The 14093-nt window shown below is 39.7% G+C and overlaps 1 protein-coding gene and 1 pseudogene across 3 annotated transcripts in view; both read left to right on the forward strand.

Annotated features, from left to right (window-relative positions):
• The window catches only part of POLR2B (RNA polymerase II subunit B), a 55179-nt gene that overhangs the window by 1864 nt on the left and 39222 nt on the right, over window positions 1-14093 (forward strand). For 2 of the 3 annotated variants that reach the window (XM_032274314.1, XM_032274316.1), the window contains exons 2-6: window positions 4266-4338; window positions 5385-5535; window positions 9942-10054; window positions 10184-10403; window positions 10774-10932. In XM_032274314.1, coding sequence (XP_032130205.1) covers window positions 4266-4338; window positions 5385-5535; window positions 9942-10054; window positions 10184-10403; window positions 10774-10932 — 716 coding nt within the window. The remainder of the gene's footprint in view (window positions 1-4265; window positions 4339-5384; window positions 5536-9941; window positions 10055-10183; window positions 10404-10773; window positions 10933-14093) is intronic. The other variant, XM_032274315.1, reaches the window with a different exon arrangement.
• On the forward strand, window positions 9617-9709 carry LOC116548855 (annotated as a pseudogene).

Genomic DNA, 14093 nt, shown 5'->3' on the forward strand with positions numbered 1-14093 from the left:
CAAAACCCAGGGATTACAGGCGTAAGCCACAGTGCCTGCCCAAAAGCTTAAATTTTAAAGCTGTTTAAACTTCTTTCTCATTAATATCTTGTGTTCCAGAAATTTATTAGCATCATCATATTCCCTGTTAACTACTATCTCAGTAGAAGAAAAATAGAAAAAAAGATTTTTTAAAGCGTAATTTTTGGCTAGGTAATATATTTTCATAGCTCACAAACCAGAAAATTTAAAAAGGTTAAAATGCAGTGGCTACTTTAACAATTGAGACCAGCCTGGGCAACATGGGAGATCCCCTCTCTGTAAGAAATAGGAAAATTAGCTGGAGTGTGGTGGTGCTCACCTATAGTCCCAGCTACTTGGGTGGCTGAGGCAGGAGGATCACTTGAGTCTGGGAAGCTGACCCTGCTGTAAGTTGAGGACAAAGTGAGACCCTGTCTCCAAAAAAAAAAAAAAGTTAAAGTGTTAGGTCTTCTTACCTACCATCTGCCCAGTTTGAACTCTCCACAGTAGGTAACTACTGTTATAATAGGTTCTTATCACTCCACAGTTTCTTTTTGTTTTTTGAGAGTATTGCTCTGTTACCCAGGCTTGAGTGCAGCAGCACAATCTTGGCTTACTAACCATCGCCTCCCTGGTTCAATCAGTTCTCCTGTCTCAGCCTCCCAAGTAGCTGGGATTACAGGCATGCACCACCATGCCCAGCTAATTTTTGTACTTTTAGTAGAGATGGGGTTTCTTCTTGTTGGTTAGGCTGATCTCAAACTCCTGACCTCAGTGATTCACCTGCCTCGGCCTCCCAAATTGCTGGGATTACAGGTCTGAGCCATTGCTCCCAGCCTCCACAGTTTCTTTATGCATATTTAAGCAAATATAAATGGGATTGTTTTCTCTTTTTTTAAGGACAGAAGGTAACATTTACACTTTTCTCCACTTTTAGATTTTGCTTAATGGAGATGTTCTTGTCAGTACACACAGAGCATCACCTGCTGCCGCCCCTGCCCCCACCCCCAGCTACCCAGTTTGTGTGGATGTAATATAACTAGTCTCTTGATGGATATTTGATTAGATTTATTTCTAGACTTTTTCTGTTAAGTGATGAAAGTGAATAATCTTGTACATATAATTTGCCCAAATATGCCTGTAGGATACATTCCTACATATAAAATTGTCAGGTCAAATGGTACGCACCTTTAAAACATTTTGCCAAATGGTGCCAAGTGACCACCACAGTGGTGATTGTTCTAATTTTGTATTCTTACTAGTCATGTATAACGATCCTGTGGAAAGTAAAGAGAGTTTATCGAGTTGCTTTAGCAGTGAACCTACATTTTATTCATGCCCATGTCCTCTAAAATGTTTGTTAGGTATGTCCTCATCAGTTTTTAGCGACTCCTTTTCAGCTGGCTTCTTTCTAAAGTGTCAGATTTCTGTCATCCATATGGAAACAAGTTAAACTCTTTTTTTTGAGACGGAGTTTCCCTCTTGTTGCCCAGGCTGGAGTGTAATGGCGCGATCTTGGCTCGATGTGATCTCGGTTCACCGCAACCTCCACCTCCCGGGTTCAAGTGATTACTCCTGCTTCAGTCTCCCGAGGAGCTGGGATTAGGGGCATGTGCCACCACGCCCAGCTAAATTTTTTTGTGTTTTTTTTTTTTTTTAGTAGAGACGGGGCTTCTCCATGTTGGTCAGGCTGGTCTTGAACTCCTGACCTCAGGGGATCCACCCATGTTGGCCTCCCAAAGTGCTGGGATTACAGGCGTGAGACACTGCGTCCTGCCTCAGAAAAAATTTGATGAATGGATGAATAAATGAGACTCCTTTATGGGTTCATTTTCTTTCATATGACTCTTAAACAAAAGTGTTCCCAAATACCCTGCCTTCAGTCTCCCTTCTCTGTGTAAAATCTCCTTTTTCTCTTGCTCATTTATTAATGATTCCAACTCCATACTTTTTTTTCAAAGTTTAAAATGTTTATTGACACATAATAGATATACGTGTTATGTGTCATTGTGTATCTATTATGTGTCACATGTTCTTTGTCTATAATTTAGACTGTTCATTTGAGTTTATATTCATACACATGTGTCTACTAGAAGTATTTGAAGGGGTATGTGATTTACAGATATCTCTAAAGCTGACTTAATCATGACCTCTTCTCCTTCTACCATTTTACTTGCTTCTCCTGTGTGGCAGTGATACTAGCTTTTAATCTCTCATCAAAGCTAGAAATCTCTGAGCTATCGTAGTTAGTTTTGTCATTCTTACCCTTTCCCCATGTGTAAGGATTAATAATTTCAGTCCATTCAAGAAGGATGTATTAAAAATTTCTTTTGTATATGTATCAGATTTTGAACCCAAAGCTCTTAGGTTTTACAGGCTATATTTGTGTACATTAGAATAAACCCCAAAAATACAGCACACTTATTCTTTCACATAAGAAGATTGGACTAATATTGGAGGACCAATGCACACTGATTTTTTTGAATGCATAAATTACTATTGTACAACTACCCTAAAATTTAGCTACTTAAAAAATTTCTTTGTTATGTTCATGGATACTGTAGGTCAAGATTTTGGACAGGGCGAAGCAGGCATGACTTGCCTGTGTTCCACTGTGACTCTTGTTCATTTGGGAAGTCATTAAGGCTGAGTGTTGACAGCTGGGTGACGGATGATCTATAGTATTGACACTCATTTCTGACATGAGACATAGCCTAGAAGGGCTCAAGGACTAAAATTGCTAATGGAGCATCTGTAAGTGGCCCCTCCTTACGGTTTGGGCTTCCTCAGAATGTAGCAGCTTCAGAATAGTGTTTGACTTAAAAAAAATTTTTTTTTTTAAATTTTTGAGTTGGATTCTTGCTCTGTTGCCTAGGCAGAAGTGCAGTGGTGCCATCTCAGTTCACTGCAACCTCTGTCTCCTGGGTTCAAGCAATTCTCCTGCCTCAGCCTCCTGAGTAGCTGGGATTACAGGCATGTGCCACCATGCCCAGCTAATTTTTTGTATTTTTTAGTAGAGACGGGGTTTCACCGTGTTGACCAGGATGGTCTCGATCTCTCGACCTCGTGATCCACCCGCCTCGGCCTCCCAAAGTGCTGGGATTACAGGCTTGAGCCACCGCGCCCGGCCTTAATTTTTGTATTTTTTAGTAGAGACTGGGTTTTGCCATATTGGCTTGGCTCATCTTGAACTCCTGACCTCAGGTGATCCATCCACCTTTGGCCTCCCAAAGTGCTAGGATTACAGACCTGAGCCTCTGTGCCTGGCCTGTGTATGACTTTTTAATGACAGCTCAGGACTCCAGAAGCAAGTGTTTTAGCATACATGACAGAAACTGCATTGCCTTTTCTGATCTGACTTTTGAAGCCATTCAGCATTGCAGCATTACTTCAGCTACATTCTTTTTTTTTTTATTTTGAGTTAGAGCTTTGCTCTTGTTGCTCAGGCTGGAGTGCAATGGTGCAATGTTGGCTCACTGCAACCTCTGCCTCCCTGGTTCAAGTGATTCTCCTGCCTTGACCTCCCGAGTGGCTGGGATTATAGGCATGTGTCACCATGCCTGGCTAATTTTGTATTTTTAGTAGAGACGGGGTTTCACCATGTTGGTCAGGCTGGTCTCGAATTCCCAACCTCAGGTGATGCACCCGCCTCGGCCTTCCAAAGTGTTGGGATTACAGGTGTGAGCCACTGCGCCTGGCCTTTAGTTGTATTCTCTTAGTTACAGGAGAGTCAAAGTCTACCCGGATTCAAGGAAAGGATGCATAGACCACTATATCTGATGATAGGAGTGTTAAGATCACATTATAGAAGACCGTGTGGGATGGGAGATAGGCTTGTGGCCATGTTTGGAAAATGCAATCTTTCATAACTGTACATGTATGAAATGTTGCTGTTATAGATCACCCCAGCTTAGGGTGTTGCCCAGCTGTTGGAATCCTTCCATGGCTCTCCCCCTTATCTTGTTCTCTGACTCTAGTCTCTGAAAATCTTATTGATAGATAAAATGGAAAACTTAAAATTCATACAACTTACATTGAACCTTTCTAGTAAGCTTCTTTGTATATTGGAAGAATACCTGTGTGACATAGACATAAATTATTTTATTAATGTAATTAAAGTTTAGAAAAGTGGGGTGAAAGGATTACTTATTCAGCAGAAAGAAAATAATGTTTCTGCTACTTAAAGTCATATGTAAAGTCATAAGAGCAAGATGTTAACTAAGTGGCATCTCGTTGCAAATGAGTACAATATTTTGTTTTTGCAGATATGCAATATGATGAGGATGATGATGAAATCACCCCGGATTTGTGGCAAGAAGCATGCTGGATTGTAATCAGGTAACCGTGGACCAAACTGAATAAGCTTGAAAAGACACTGTAGATTTCCTGCTTATTCTTGATAAATAGATGTTCTGTATAAATATGCTATATGAGAGTATTTATCATTTTATATATATATATATATTTTTTTTTTTTTTTTTTTTTTTTTTTTGAGACGGAGTTTCGCTCTTGTTACCCAGGCTGGAGTGCCATGGCGCGATCTCGGCTCACCACAACCTCCGCCTCCTGGGTTCAGGCAATTCTCCTGCCTCAGCCTCCTGAGTAGCTGGGACTACAAGCATGCGCTACCATGCCCAGCTAATTTTTTGTATTTTTAGTAGAGACGGGGTTTCACCATGTTGACCAGGATGGTCTCGATCTCTTGACCTCGTGATCCACCCGCCTCGGCCTCCCACAGTGCTGGGATTACAGGCATGAGCCACCGCGCCCGGCCAGTTCTTATTGTTAACTTTGACTATTAATTTTCTTTAATTTTCTCTCCTGACACATTTTTCAAAAAATATTTCAAAGAGGTGGAATAAAATTTGTCTGTAAAGGACATGGAGTTTTTTTTTTCTTTTTAAGATGGAGTCTCACTGTCTTCGAGGCTGGAGTGCCAATGATGCCATCATGACTCAATGCAGTCTCAGACTCCTGGGCTCAAGGGATCCCCCATCTCTTAAATACGTGGGACTATAGGCACATGCCACCATGTCTGACTAATTTTTTTCTTATTTGTAGAAATGTCTCATTATGTTGCCCGGGCTGTACTCAAACAATCCTCCTGCCTTGGCCTTCCAGAGCTTGGATCCTTAGAGTTCTTATATTGTGTTTTAAGTATTTTACCCATAAATATAAGCTGCTTTTCCCCAAATAATACATTTTACAAAGAAAATGTGCCTGGCTTCATCCTTTTTAAGATACCTCATAGTATCTTGTTTAGTGTTTGACATATAATGGTTGGTATTTAATGATTGTTTGTTGAATTGATTGTGATGAAAATTGGGAGTTATGCTAGAAATTATCACTGAGTTCCAACTGACTGAACTCAAATATTTTCCCAGTTCCTATTTTGATGAGAAAGGCTTGGTCAGACAACAGCTGGATTCTTTTGATGAGTTTATTCAGATGTCTGTTCAAAGAATTGTGGAAGATGCTCCACCTATAGACCTACAAGCTGAAGCTCAGCATGCTAGTGGAGAAGTTGAAGAACCGGTAAGATGTTTAATTCTAGTAGTTATACCAGTACAAGAAGAGTATTGATTTGAAATTTTAGCCCTTCTCTTACCTGGCTTAAAGGTTAAAAAAGTCAGTTTGGGCCGGGTGTGGTGGCTCACGCCTGTAATCCAAGCACTTTGGAGGCCAAGGTGGGCGGATCACCTGAGATTGGGATCAGCCTGACCAACATGGTAAAACCCCGTCTTTATTTAAAAAAAAAAAAAAAAAAAAAAGTCAGTTGGAGCTTTTAGCAGAGTACTTACAGCACCATCAATCACTTTCTGATTTATTTTCCCTAATGAAGAGGTGTAATTTTTTGCAAGTAATCTCATCCTTATTCACATAGTAGGTATTGAATAGTTGGGAAGAGAGGATTCTGAAGTATGAACAAATAAGAGAAGTGAACCGGAGATAGTTACATTGCCTTAGATAGATAACCCTACTTTTTTTCTCATAGTGTAAAAATAATAAAAAATGTTTGAAGGAATTTCTCTTCTGATTTTTGTATATTGCATGAAGTACATTATTATATTATATGAGATAAGATAGGAAAATCATCCAAACATATCAGCAATCTTTTTTAAACTTCTTGTAGCTTTTGCTCACATATATGCATGTTTTTTAGCATTGTTAAAATCATACCAAGAGTATAATTTTATTTTTTATTTTTTTTATTTTTTTTGAGATGGAGTCTTGCTCTGTCACCTAGGCTGGAGTGCAGTGGTGCCATCTCTGCTCACTGCAACATCTGCCTCCCAGGTTCAAGCAATTCTCCTGCCTCAGCCTCCTGAGTAGCTGGGACTACAGGTGCCCACTACCACACCTGACTAATTTTTGTATTTTTGGTAGACACAGGCTTTCACCGTGTTGGCCAGGCTGGTCTCGAACTCCTGACCTTGTGATCCACCCACCTTGGCCTCCTAAAGTGCTGGGATTACAGGTGTGAGCCACCACCCCTGTCTGGGTATAATTCTATAATATGGTTTTACATGAGTGATTATAAAGAAGTATGTAAGTGGCTGGGCACAGTGGCTCACGCCTGTAATCCCAGCACTTGGGAGGCTGAGGCGGGCAGATCACCTGAGGTTGGGAATTCAAGAACAACCTGACCAACATGAAAAAACCCGTCTCTACTAAAAATACAAAATTAGCCGGGCATGGTGGTGCATGCCTGTAATCCCAGCTCCTCGGGAGGCTGAGGCAGGAGAATTGCTTAAACTCCGGAGGCGGAGGTTATAGTGAGCTGAATCATGCCATTGCACTCTAGCCTGGGCAACAAGACCAAAACACCGTCTCAAAAAAAGAAAGAAAAGTTTGTAGTTCATAATAATGGCTGTCCCAGTTTTAGAGAAGTTGAGAGGCTGTTGGAACATGTTGGGCTTTGAGAGACAGTGAAAACTGAGAAACAAAGTGAGGTAGGGAAACCCCTCAAAATAGACACAGGGAGAGGTCATTGTTTCTAGCCAGATCAGTTTCTCTTCCGTGTAGCTTATCTCCTAAGGGCTGGTTTGTTATTCCCATTTTAGTCGGACATGCTGTACAGAATTTTGCTATTAAGAATGAAAGTGATTGGCTCTTCTAGGGCCGTGCCAGAAAAGGGGACATTAAGTTTCTTTTTCATTCTTGGGACATTTTTTTCTTTTCTTTTTGAGACAGAGTCTTGCTGTGTCACCCAGGCTGGAGTGCAGTGGCGAGATCTTAGCTTGCTGCAGTCTCTGCCTCCCAGGTTCAAGCAATTCTCTTGCCTTAGCCTCCTGAGTAGCTGGGATTATAGGTGCCTTCCACCATGCCTGGCTAATTTTTTTGTATTTTTAGTAGAGATGGAATTTCAGTTGTTGGCCAGGCTGATCTCCAATCCCTAACTTCAGGTGATCCACCCGCCTCAGCCTCCCAAAGTGCTGGGATTACAGGTGTAAGCCACTGCACCCGGCTTGTTGGGTCATTTTTTCTTCATGGTCTTTGTATAAAAAGCAAGATAACAATATAAAATAGCAAATTCAAAGTGCCAGTAATGGAAGTACTTCAGGAGGAGGAGATCTCTAATGCATGGTTGTCAGAGCTTAGTAGAAAAGATGGAAGAGACTTAAATTTACTGTGAAGGACAGGTAGGAGTTCTCTTAGAAGAGGAAAGGTGCTTAGTCATTTCAGCAAGAAAATACTTGGTGTGGCTGGGGATAGTGGCTCACACCTGTAATCACAGCACTTTGGGAAGTTGAGGGGTGGATCACGTGAGGTCAGTAGTTCGAGACTAGCTTGATGACCAATATGGTGAAATCCTGTCTCTGCTAAAAATACAAAAATTTAGCTGGGCATGGTGGCGGGCACCTGTAGCCCCAGCTACTTAGGAGGCTGAGACAGGAGAATTGCTTGAACCCAGGAGGTGGAGGTTGCAGCTAGCCGAGATTGCACCGCTGCACTCCAGTCTGGGTGACAGAGTGAGACTCTGTCTCAAAAAAAAAAAAAAGAAAATACTTGGTATATTTAGACTGGGGATGGGAATGGGGACCACAATGATCAATATGTGATTTTGGCTTATCTGTTTTTAATAGGCATTGGGAAGATAAGATGGAACCCGATTGTTGAAAACTTTGAATGTCAATGGATGTTATGAGGAATTATTGAGAGATTGTCAAAGAATATACATCAAGCATTATTTTAGAAAAGTTCTTTGGAAAATGATGTTTACTTGGAATAGAAAGAGGCTAGAGGAGGCCAGGTGAGGCGGATCATGCCTGTAATCCCAGCACTTTGGGAGGCCTAGGTGGGTGGATCGCTTTGAGGCCAGGAGTTTGAGAGCAGCCTGGCCAACATGGTGAAACTCCATCTCCATCTCTACCAAAAAATAGAAAAATTAGCCGGGCCTGGTGGCATGCACCTGTAGTCCCAGCTACTTGGGAAGCTGAGGCAAGAGAATCGCTTGAACCTAGGAGGCAGAGGTTGCAGTGAGCCGATATCACCACTGCACACCAGCCTGTGTGACAGAGTGAGACCCTATCTTAAACAAAACAAATCAAAAGAGGCTAGAGGACATAAACATCTTAGAATAGCCTAGGATTAAGATAATAATGTCCTAGACTAGGTGATGGCACAGATAAGGAGTAGAGGGTTGGCCCCTCTTTGGTGTCTTATCACCACCAGTTCTCTTTGCCTTTTATCTACCCCAGCTTGGGAGACTTGAATGTCAATAAGTATTTATTAGTGAAACACCTGCTTAGTCCTATTTCCTTCTTTGAGGCTTGATTTAGAGAGAAATACACTATCTGTTTATCTCTAGAAAGTTGTACTCATAGATCTTGTTTTATTAGGCAGCAAGTGAATGTTTAATTGAAAACTTCCTTTTTTGCTATGGGCCTAAGCTATATTCAGCCAGGGTTGGAGTTCTCAGCCCTTTATATAGAATGATGAGGATTTTTTTTGTGTGCTATCTATCTATCTATCTATCTCATCAATCTATTTGAGATGGAGTCTTGCTGTCTCCAGGCTGGAGTGTAGTGGCACAATCTTGGTTCACTGCAACCTCCGCCTCCCGGGTTCAATCGATTCCCCTGCCTCAACCTCCCGAGTAGCTGGGACTACAGACACATGCTACCACGCCAGGGTAATTTTTTGGTATTTTAGTAGATGGGATTTTACCATGTTGGCCAGGATGGTCTTGATCTCCTGACCTTGTGATCCGCCTGCCACAGCCTCCCAAAGTGCTAGGATTACAGGCGTGAGCCACTGTACTTGGCTTGTGTGTTTTTTAAAATAAAATTTTTTTTTCTTTTGTTAACTCTACTCCTTTGACAGATTAATTTGTATGTTTAATTGAAGAGTTAGGTTTATTCTTTTAAAACGTTCTATTGATTAGATTAGAACACAGTTCTAATTGTCTGGAATTGTTATCTTTGTTCTCTGGTTGCTTTGTACTTTGGATGACCCTAACCAAGGAGAGGGCATATGAAACCGTATAGATTGTTAATGCAAAACCATTTTAACAGTTTGATACAAACTCAGAGCATATGATGTGTACAGTCTCTATTTGCTTTTGGTATGTTAAGTCTCTTTTTGTCTTCTGCCTTAAGAAAGCAGTTAGCAGATCCTTTTGTAGCTCATAAGTGTGATGATTGGGTGTCAGATGAGCCTTCCTTAAACATTGTTATAAACTTGTTAGCACATTACCTGTCTTATGGGAAAAATGTTTCTAAGAAAAGAGGAAAAAAAGAGAAAGTGATTTGGTTTAAAACTTGACGTTTGTGCGATATGGATACTGACTGGAAAGTCCCCATTTCAGTAAAATGGATTAATCTTGCCAGTTTGTAGAGCTGCTTCTACTTAAAATGTTAATGTCAATGAAAATGGAATCATCAAAACTTTTGTGGAAAAAATTATTTACCTTTTTCATGTTTTTTATTTAATTTCAGCCAAGATATTTACTGAAGTTTGAACAAATTTATCTTTCCAAGCCTACCCATTGGGAAAGAGATGGTGCTCCTTCACCAATGATGCCCAATGAAGCTAGATTAAGAAATCTCACGTAAGAAAGAATTTTTCCTTGTCAGCAGTAGATACTGAAATAGAATTCTGAAATGTAATTTTAACCACTTGAAGATTTGTTTTAACAGATACCCTATTGCTTAACTATGATCTACTGTTATTTTCAAAGGTATTCTGCTCCACTTTATGTTGATATAACAAAAACAGTCATTAAAGAAGGTGAAGAACAACTTCAGACTCAGCATCAGAAAACTTTCATAGGAAAAATTCCAATTATGTTGCGGTCAACTTACTGCCTTTTGAATGGCTTGACAGATCGTGATCTTTGTGAGTTAAATGAATGCCCTTTGGATCCTGGTGGCTATTTCATTATTAATGGATCAGAAAAGGTATAGTAACATTATTTTAAAAAATTACAAAATGGTAGTTAAAATTCAGTTTAAAGTTGAAAAAAAAAGAAAGATTTTCATGCAGGATAACCTGGTAGTGACAGTTGACTTATTTATGGTGTGACAGCTAAACTTATGTAAACCAAAGCTTTATTTAGCTGTATATAGTATGCACTGGAAACTTGGTCAGTTTTAGTCGGTTTTGGAGCTTATTTCTATGAAGGATTTATGCAAAATGGAGTTTGTAAAGTTCAAGAATTAAATATTTCAGTGAGCCTATATGATCAGATTAAATTAAGATGTAGATTTTACTCTCTTCTTCAGTGACCTTTTGAATTTTATGGCTGTAACTTTCTTGTTGTCCAAATAGGTTCTGATTGCCCAAGAGAAAATGGCAACAAACACAGTTTATGTGTTTGCCAAAAAGGATTCTAAATATGCCTACACAGGAGAGTGTAGATCCTGTCTGGAGAATTCTTCCCGACCCACCAGTACTATATGGGTTAGCATGCTGGCAAGAGGAGGGCAGGTATGGACTGGATATGATGTTATTTGGGTTTATTCCTTTTTGCCTTATTTTAAAATTTACTAGACTGCATTCTTGGTCCAAAAAAGCTTTTCTGGAGCAAATTATTATTGTTATATGTTGTATTGTTTACCCATTGCTGTGTAACAAATGACTTCTCTAGCAACATTTATCATCTCATGGTTTTTGTGAGTTAGGAATCTGGGTGCAGTTTGGCTGGATCTTTTGGCCAAGCATCTCTCACAAGGCTGCAATCAGGTGTTTCTCTGGGCTGCCGTAATCTCAAGGCTCATGCACATGGTTGTCTGCAGGATTTACTTCTTCATTGGCTTTTGGACTGAGTCTCAGGTCTTTGTTGGCTATTGACTGGTAGCCTTTCTTAGTTCCTTGCCATGTGGGCCTCTGCATATAGCAGCGGACAGCAGCATAGCAGCTTGCTTCTTCAGAGAGAGTAACCAAAAAGAGCCAGAGAGAGAGAGAGTGTATGAGCAAGGTGGAAATTACTGTTTTATAACTTAAAAGTGATAGCAACATCTTGTCATTTTTGCTATGTTCTTTTTGGTAGTTGCAAGTCAGTAAGTCAGTATGTTCAGCCCACACTGAGAAGGGTATTACAAGGGCAATAGTAGGAGGCAGGGATCATTGGGTACCATCTTAGAAGCTGCAGACCACTGGCATAGTTATAAGCATAGGTTGCTTCTAACAATGGAATCTAGTAGTAGCTAGCAGTTCTTAAACATTTGCTGTATGCCAATTATGTTACTCAGATTGCTTAATTTAATCTTTACAGCTGTTTTGGAAAATAATTGTAATTAACTGTATTTCAGCTCATGTATATTTTTAATTTTTTTAAATTTTTTTGATAGACATTTAGGTTTCCAGTCTTGTGATCTTACATTCTGTAGAGTCTAACATTACTTTTGTAAGCCTTATAAGGATGAAGAAGTTGAAGATCAGAGTTTTTACTCTCCTTAAGTTTAAATGCAGATAGAGAATAGGTGTTTTAAATAATTTAAATGGTTTTTATTTGTAAATGAGACTGAATGGTTTTTGGTAACTGGGGTTTCCATTTTTTTTTTGTAATTTTTAATAAAGTTTTATTTTAAATTTAATAATTATGCAGGTGTGGGATGCAGTGTGATGTTTTGATGCATGTATGCAATGTATAATGATCAAATTAGGATGCTTAACATACCTGTCACCTCAAGCATGTTTTTCATATATATATTTTATATTTTAAGTTCTGGGGTACATGTATGGAATGCGCAACTTTTTACACAGGTATACACGTGCCATGGTGGTTTGCTGCATCCATGAACCCGTCCTCTACATTAGATATTTCTCCTAATGCTATGCCTCCCCCAGACCCCTACCCCGATACAGGCCCCAGTGTGTGATGTTCCCCTTCCTGTGTTCATGTGTTCTCATTGTTCAACTCCCTCTTAAGAGTGAGAACATGTGGTGTTTGGTTTTCTGTTCTTGTATTAGTTTGCTGAGAATGATGGTTTTCAGCTTCATCCATGTCCCTGCGAAGGACCTGAACTCATCCTTTTTTATGGCTGCATAGTATTCCATGGTGTATATGTGCCACATTTTCTTTATCCAGTCTATCTTTGATGGGCATTTGGGTTGGTTCCAAGACTTTGCTATTGTGAATAGTGCTGCAATAAACATATGCATGCATGTGTCTTTATGGTAGAATGAGTTATAATCCTTTGTGTAGATACCCAGTAATGGGATTGCTGGGTCAAATGGTATTTCTGGTTCTAAATCCTTGAGGAATCACCACACTGTCTTCCTCAATGGTTGAACTAATTTACACTCCCACCAGCAGCGTAAAAGCGTTTGTATTTCTCCACATCCTCTGCAGCATCTGTTGTTTCCTGTTTAATGATCGCCATTCTAACTGGTGTGAGAGAGCATCGCATTGTAGTTTTGATTTGCATTTCTCTAATGACCAGTGATGATGAGCGTTTTTTCATATGTTTGTTGGCTGCATAAGTGTCTTCTTTTGAGAAGTGTCTGTTCATGTCCTTTGCCCACTTTTTGATGGGGTTGTTTTTTTCTTGTAAATTTGTTTAAGTTCTTTGTAGATTCTGGATATTAGCCCTTTGTCAGATGGATAGATTGCATAGATTTTTCTCCTATTCTGTGAGTTGCCTGTTCACTCTGATGATAATTTCTTTGGCTGTGCAGAGCCTTTTTAGTTTAATTAGATCCCATTTGTCTATTTTGGCTTTGTTGCCATTGCTTTTGGTGTTTTAGTCATGAAGCCTTTGCCCATGCCTATGTCCTGAATGGCATTGCCTAAATTTTCTTCTATGGTTTTTATGGTTTAAGGTCTTATGTTTAAGTCTTTAATCCATCTTGAGTTTATTTTTGTATGAGGTGTAAGGAAGGGTCCAGTTTCAGTTTTCTGTATATGGCTAGCCAGTTTTCCCAACACCGTTTATAAAATAGGGAATCCTTTCCCCATTGTTTGTTTTTGTCAGGTTTCTCAAAGATCAGATGGTTGTAGATGTGTGACATTATTTCTGAGGCCTCTGTTCTGTTCTATTGGTCTATGTATCTGTGTTGGTACCAGTACCATGCTGTTTTGGTTAGTGTAACCTTGTAGTGTAGTTTGAAGTCAGGTAGCATGATGCCTCCAGCTTTGTTCTTTTTGCTTAGGATTGTCTTGGCTGTGCAGGCTCCTTTTTGGTTCCATATGAAATTTAAACTAGTTTATTCTAATTCTGTGAGGAAAGTCAGTGGTAGCTTGATGGGGATAGTATTGAATCTGTGAATTACTTTGGGCAGGACGGCCATTTTCTTGATATTGATTCTTCTTATCCATAAGCATGGAATGTTTTTCCATTTGTTTGTATACTCTTTTATTTCATTGAGCAGTGGTTTGTAGTTCTCCTTGAAGAGATCCTTCACATCCCTTGTAAGTTGTATTCCTAGGTATTTAATTATCTTTGTAGCAGCTGTGAATGGGAGTTCACTTATGATTTGGCTGTCCGTTTGTCTATTATTGGTGTATAGGAATGCTTGTGATTTTTGCACATTGATTTTGTATCCTGAGACTTTGTTGAAGTTGCTTATCAGCTTTAGGAGATTTTGGGCCAAGACAGTGGGGTTTTCTAAATATACAATCATGTCATCTACAAACAGAGACAATT

The sequence above is a fragment of the Sapajus apella genome, unplaced genomic scaffold (genome assembly GCF_009761245.1).
Source record: "Sapajus apella isolate SASKATOON/1434 unplaced genomic scaffold, GSC_monkey_1.0 scaffold5, whole genome shotgun sequence".
NCBI classification, from domain to species: domain Eukaryota; kingdom Metazoa; phylum Chordata; class Mammalia; order Primates; family Cebidae; genus Sapajus; species Sapajus apella.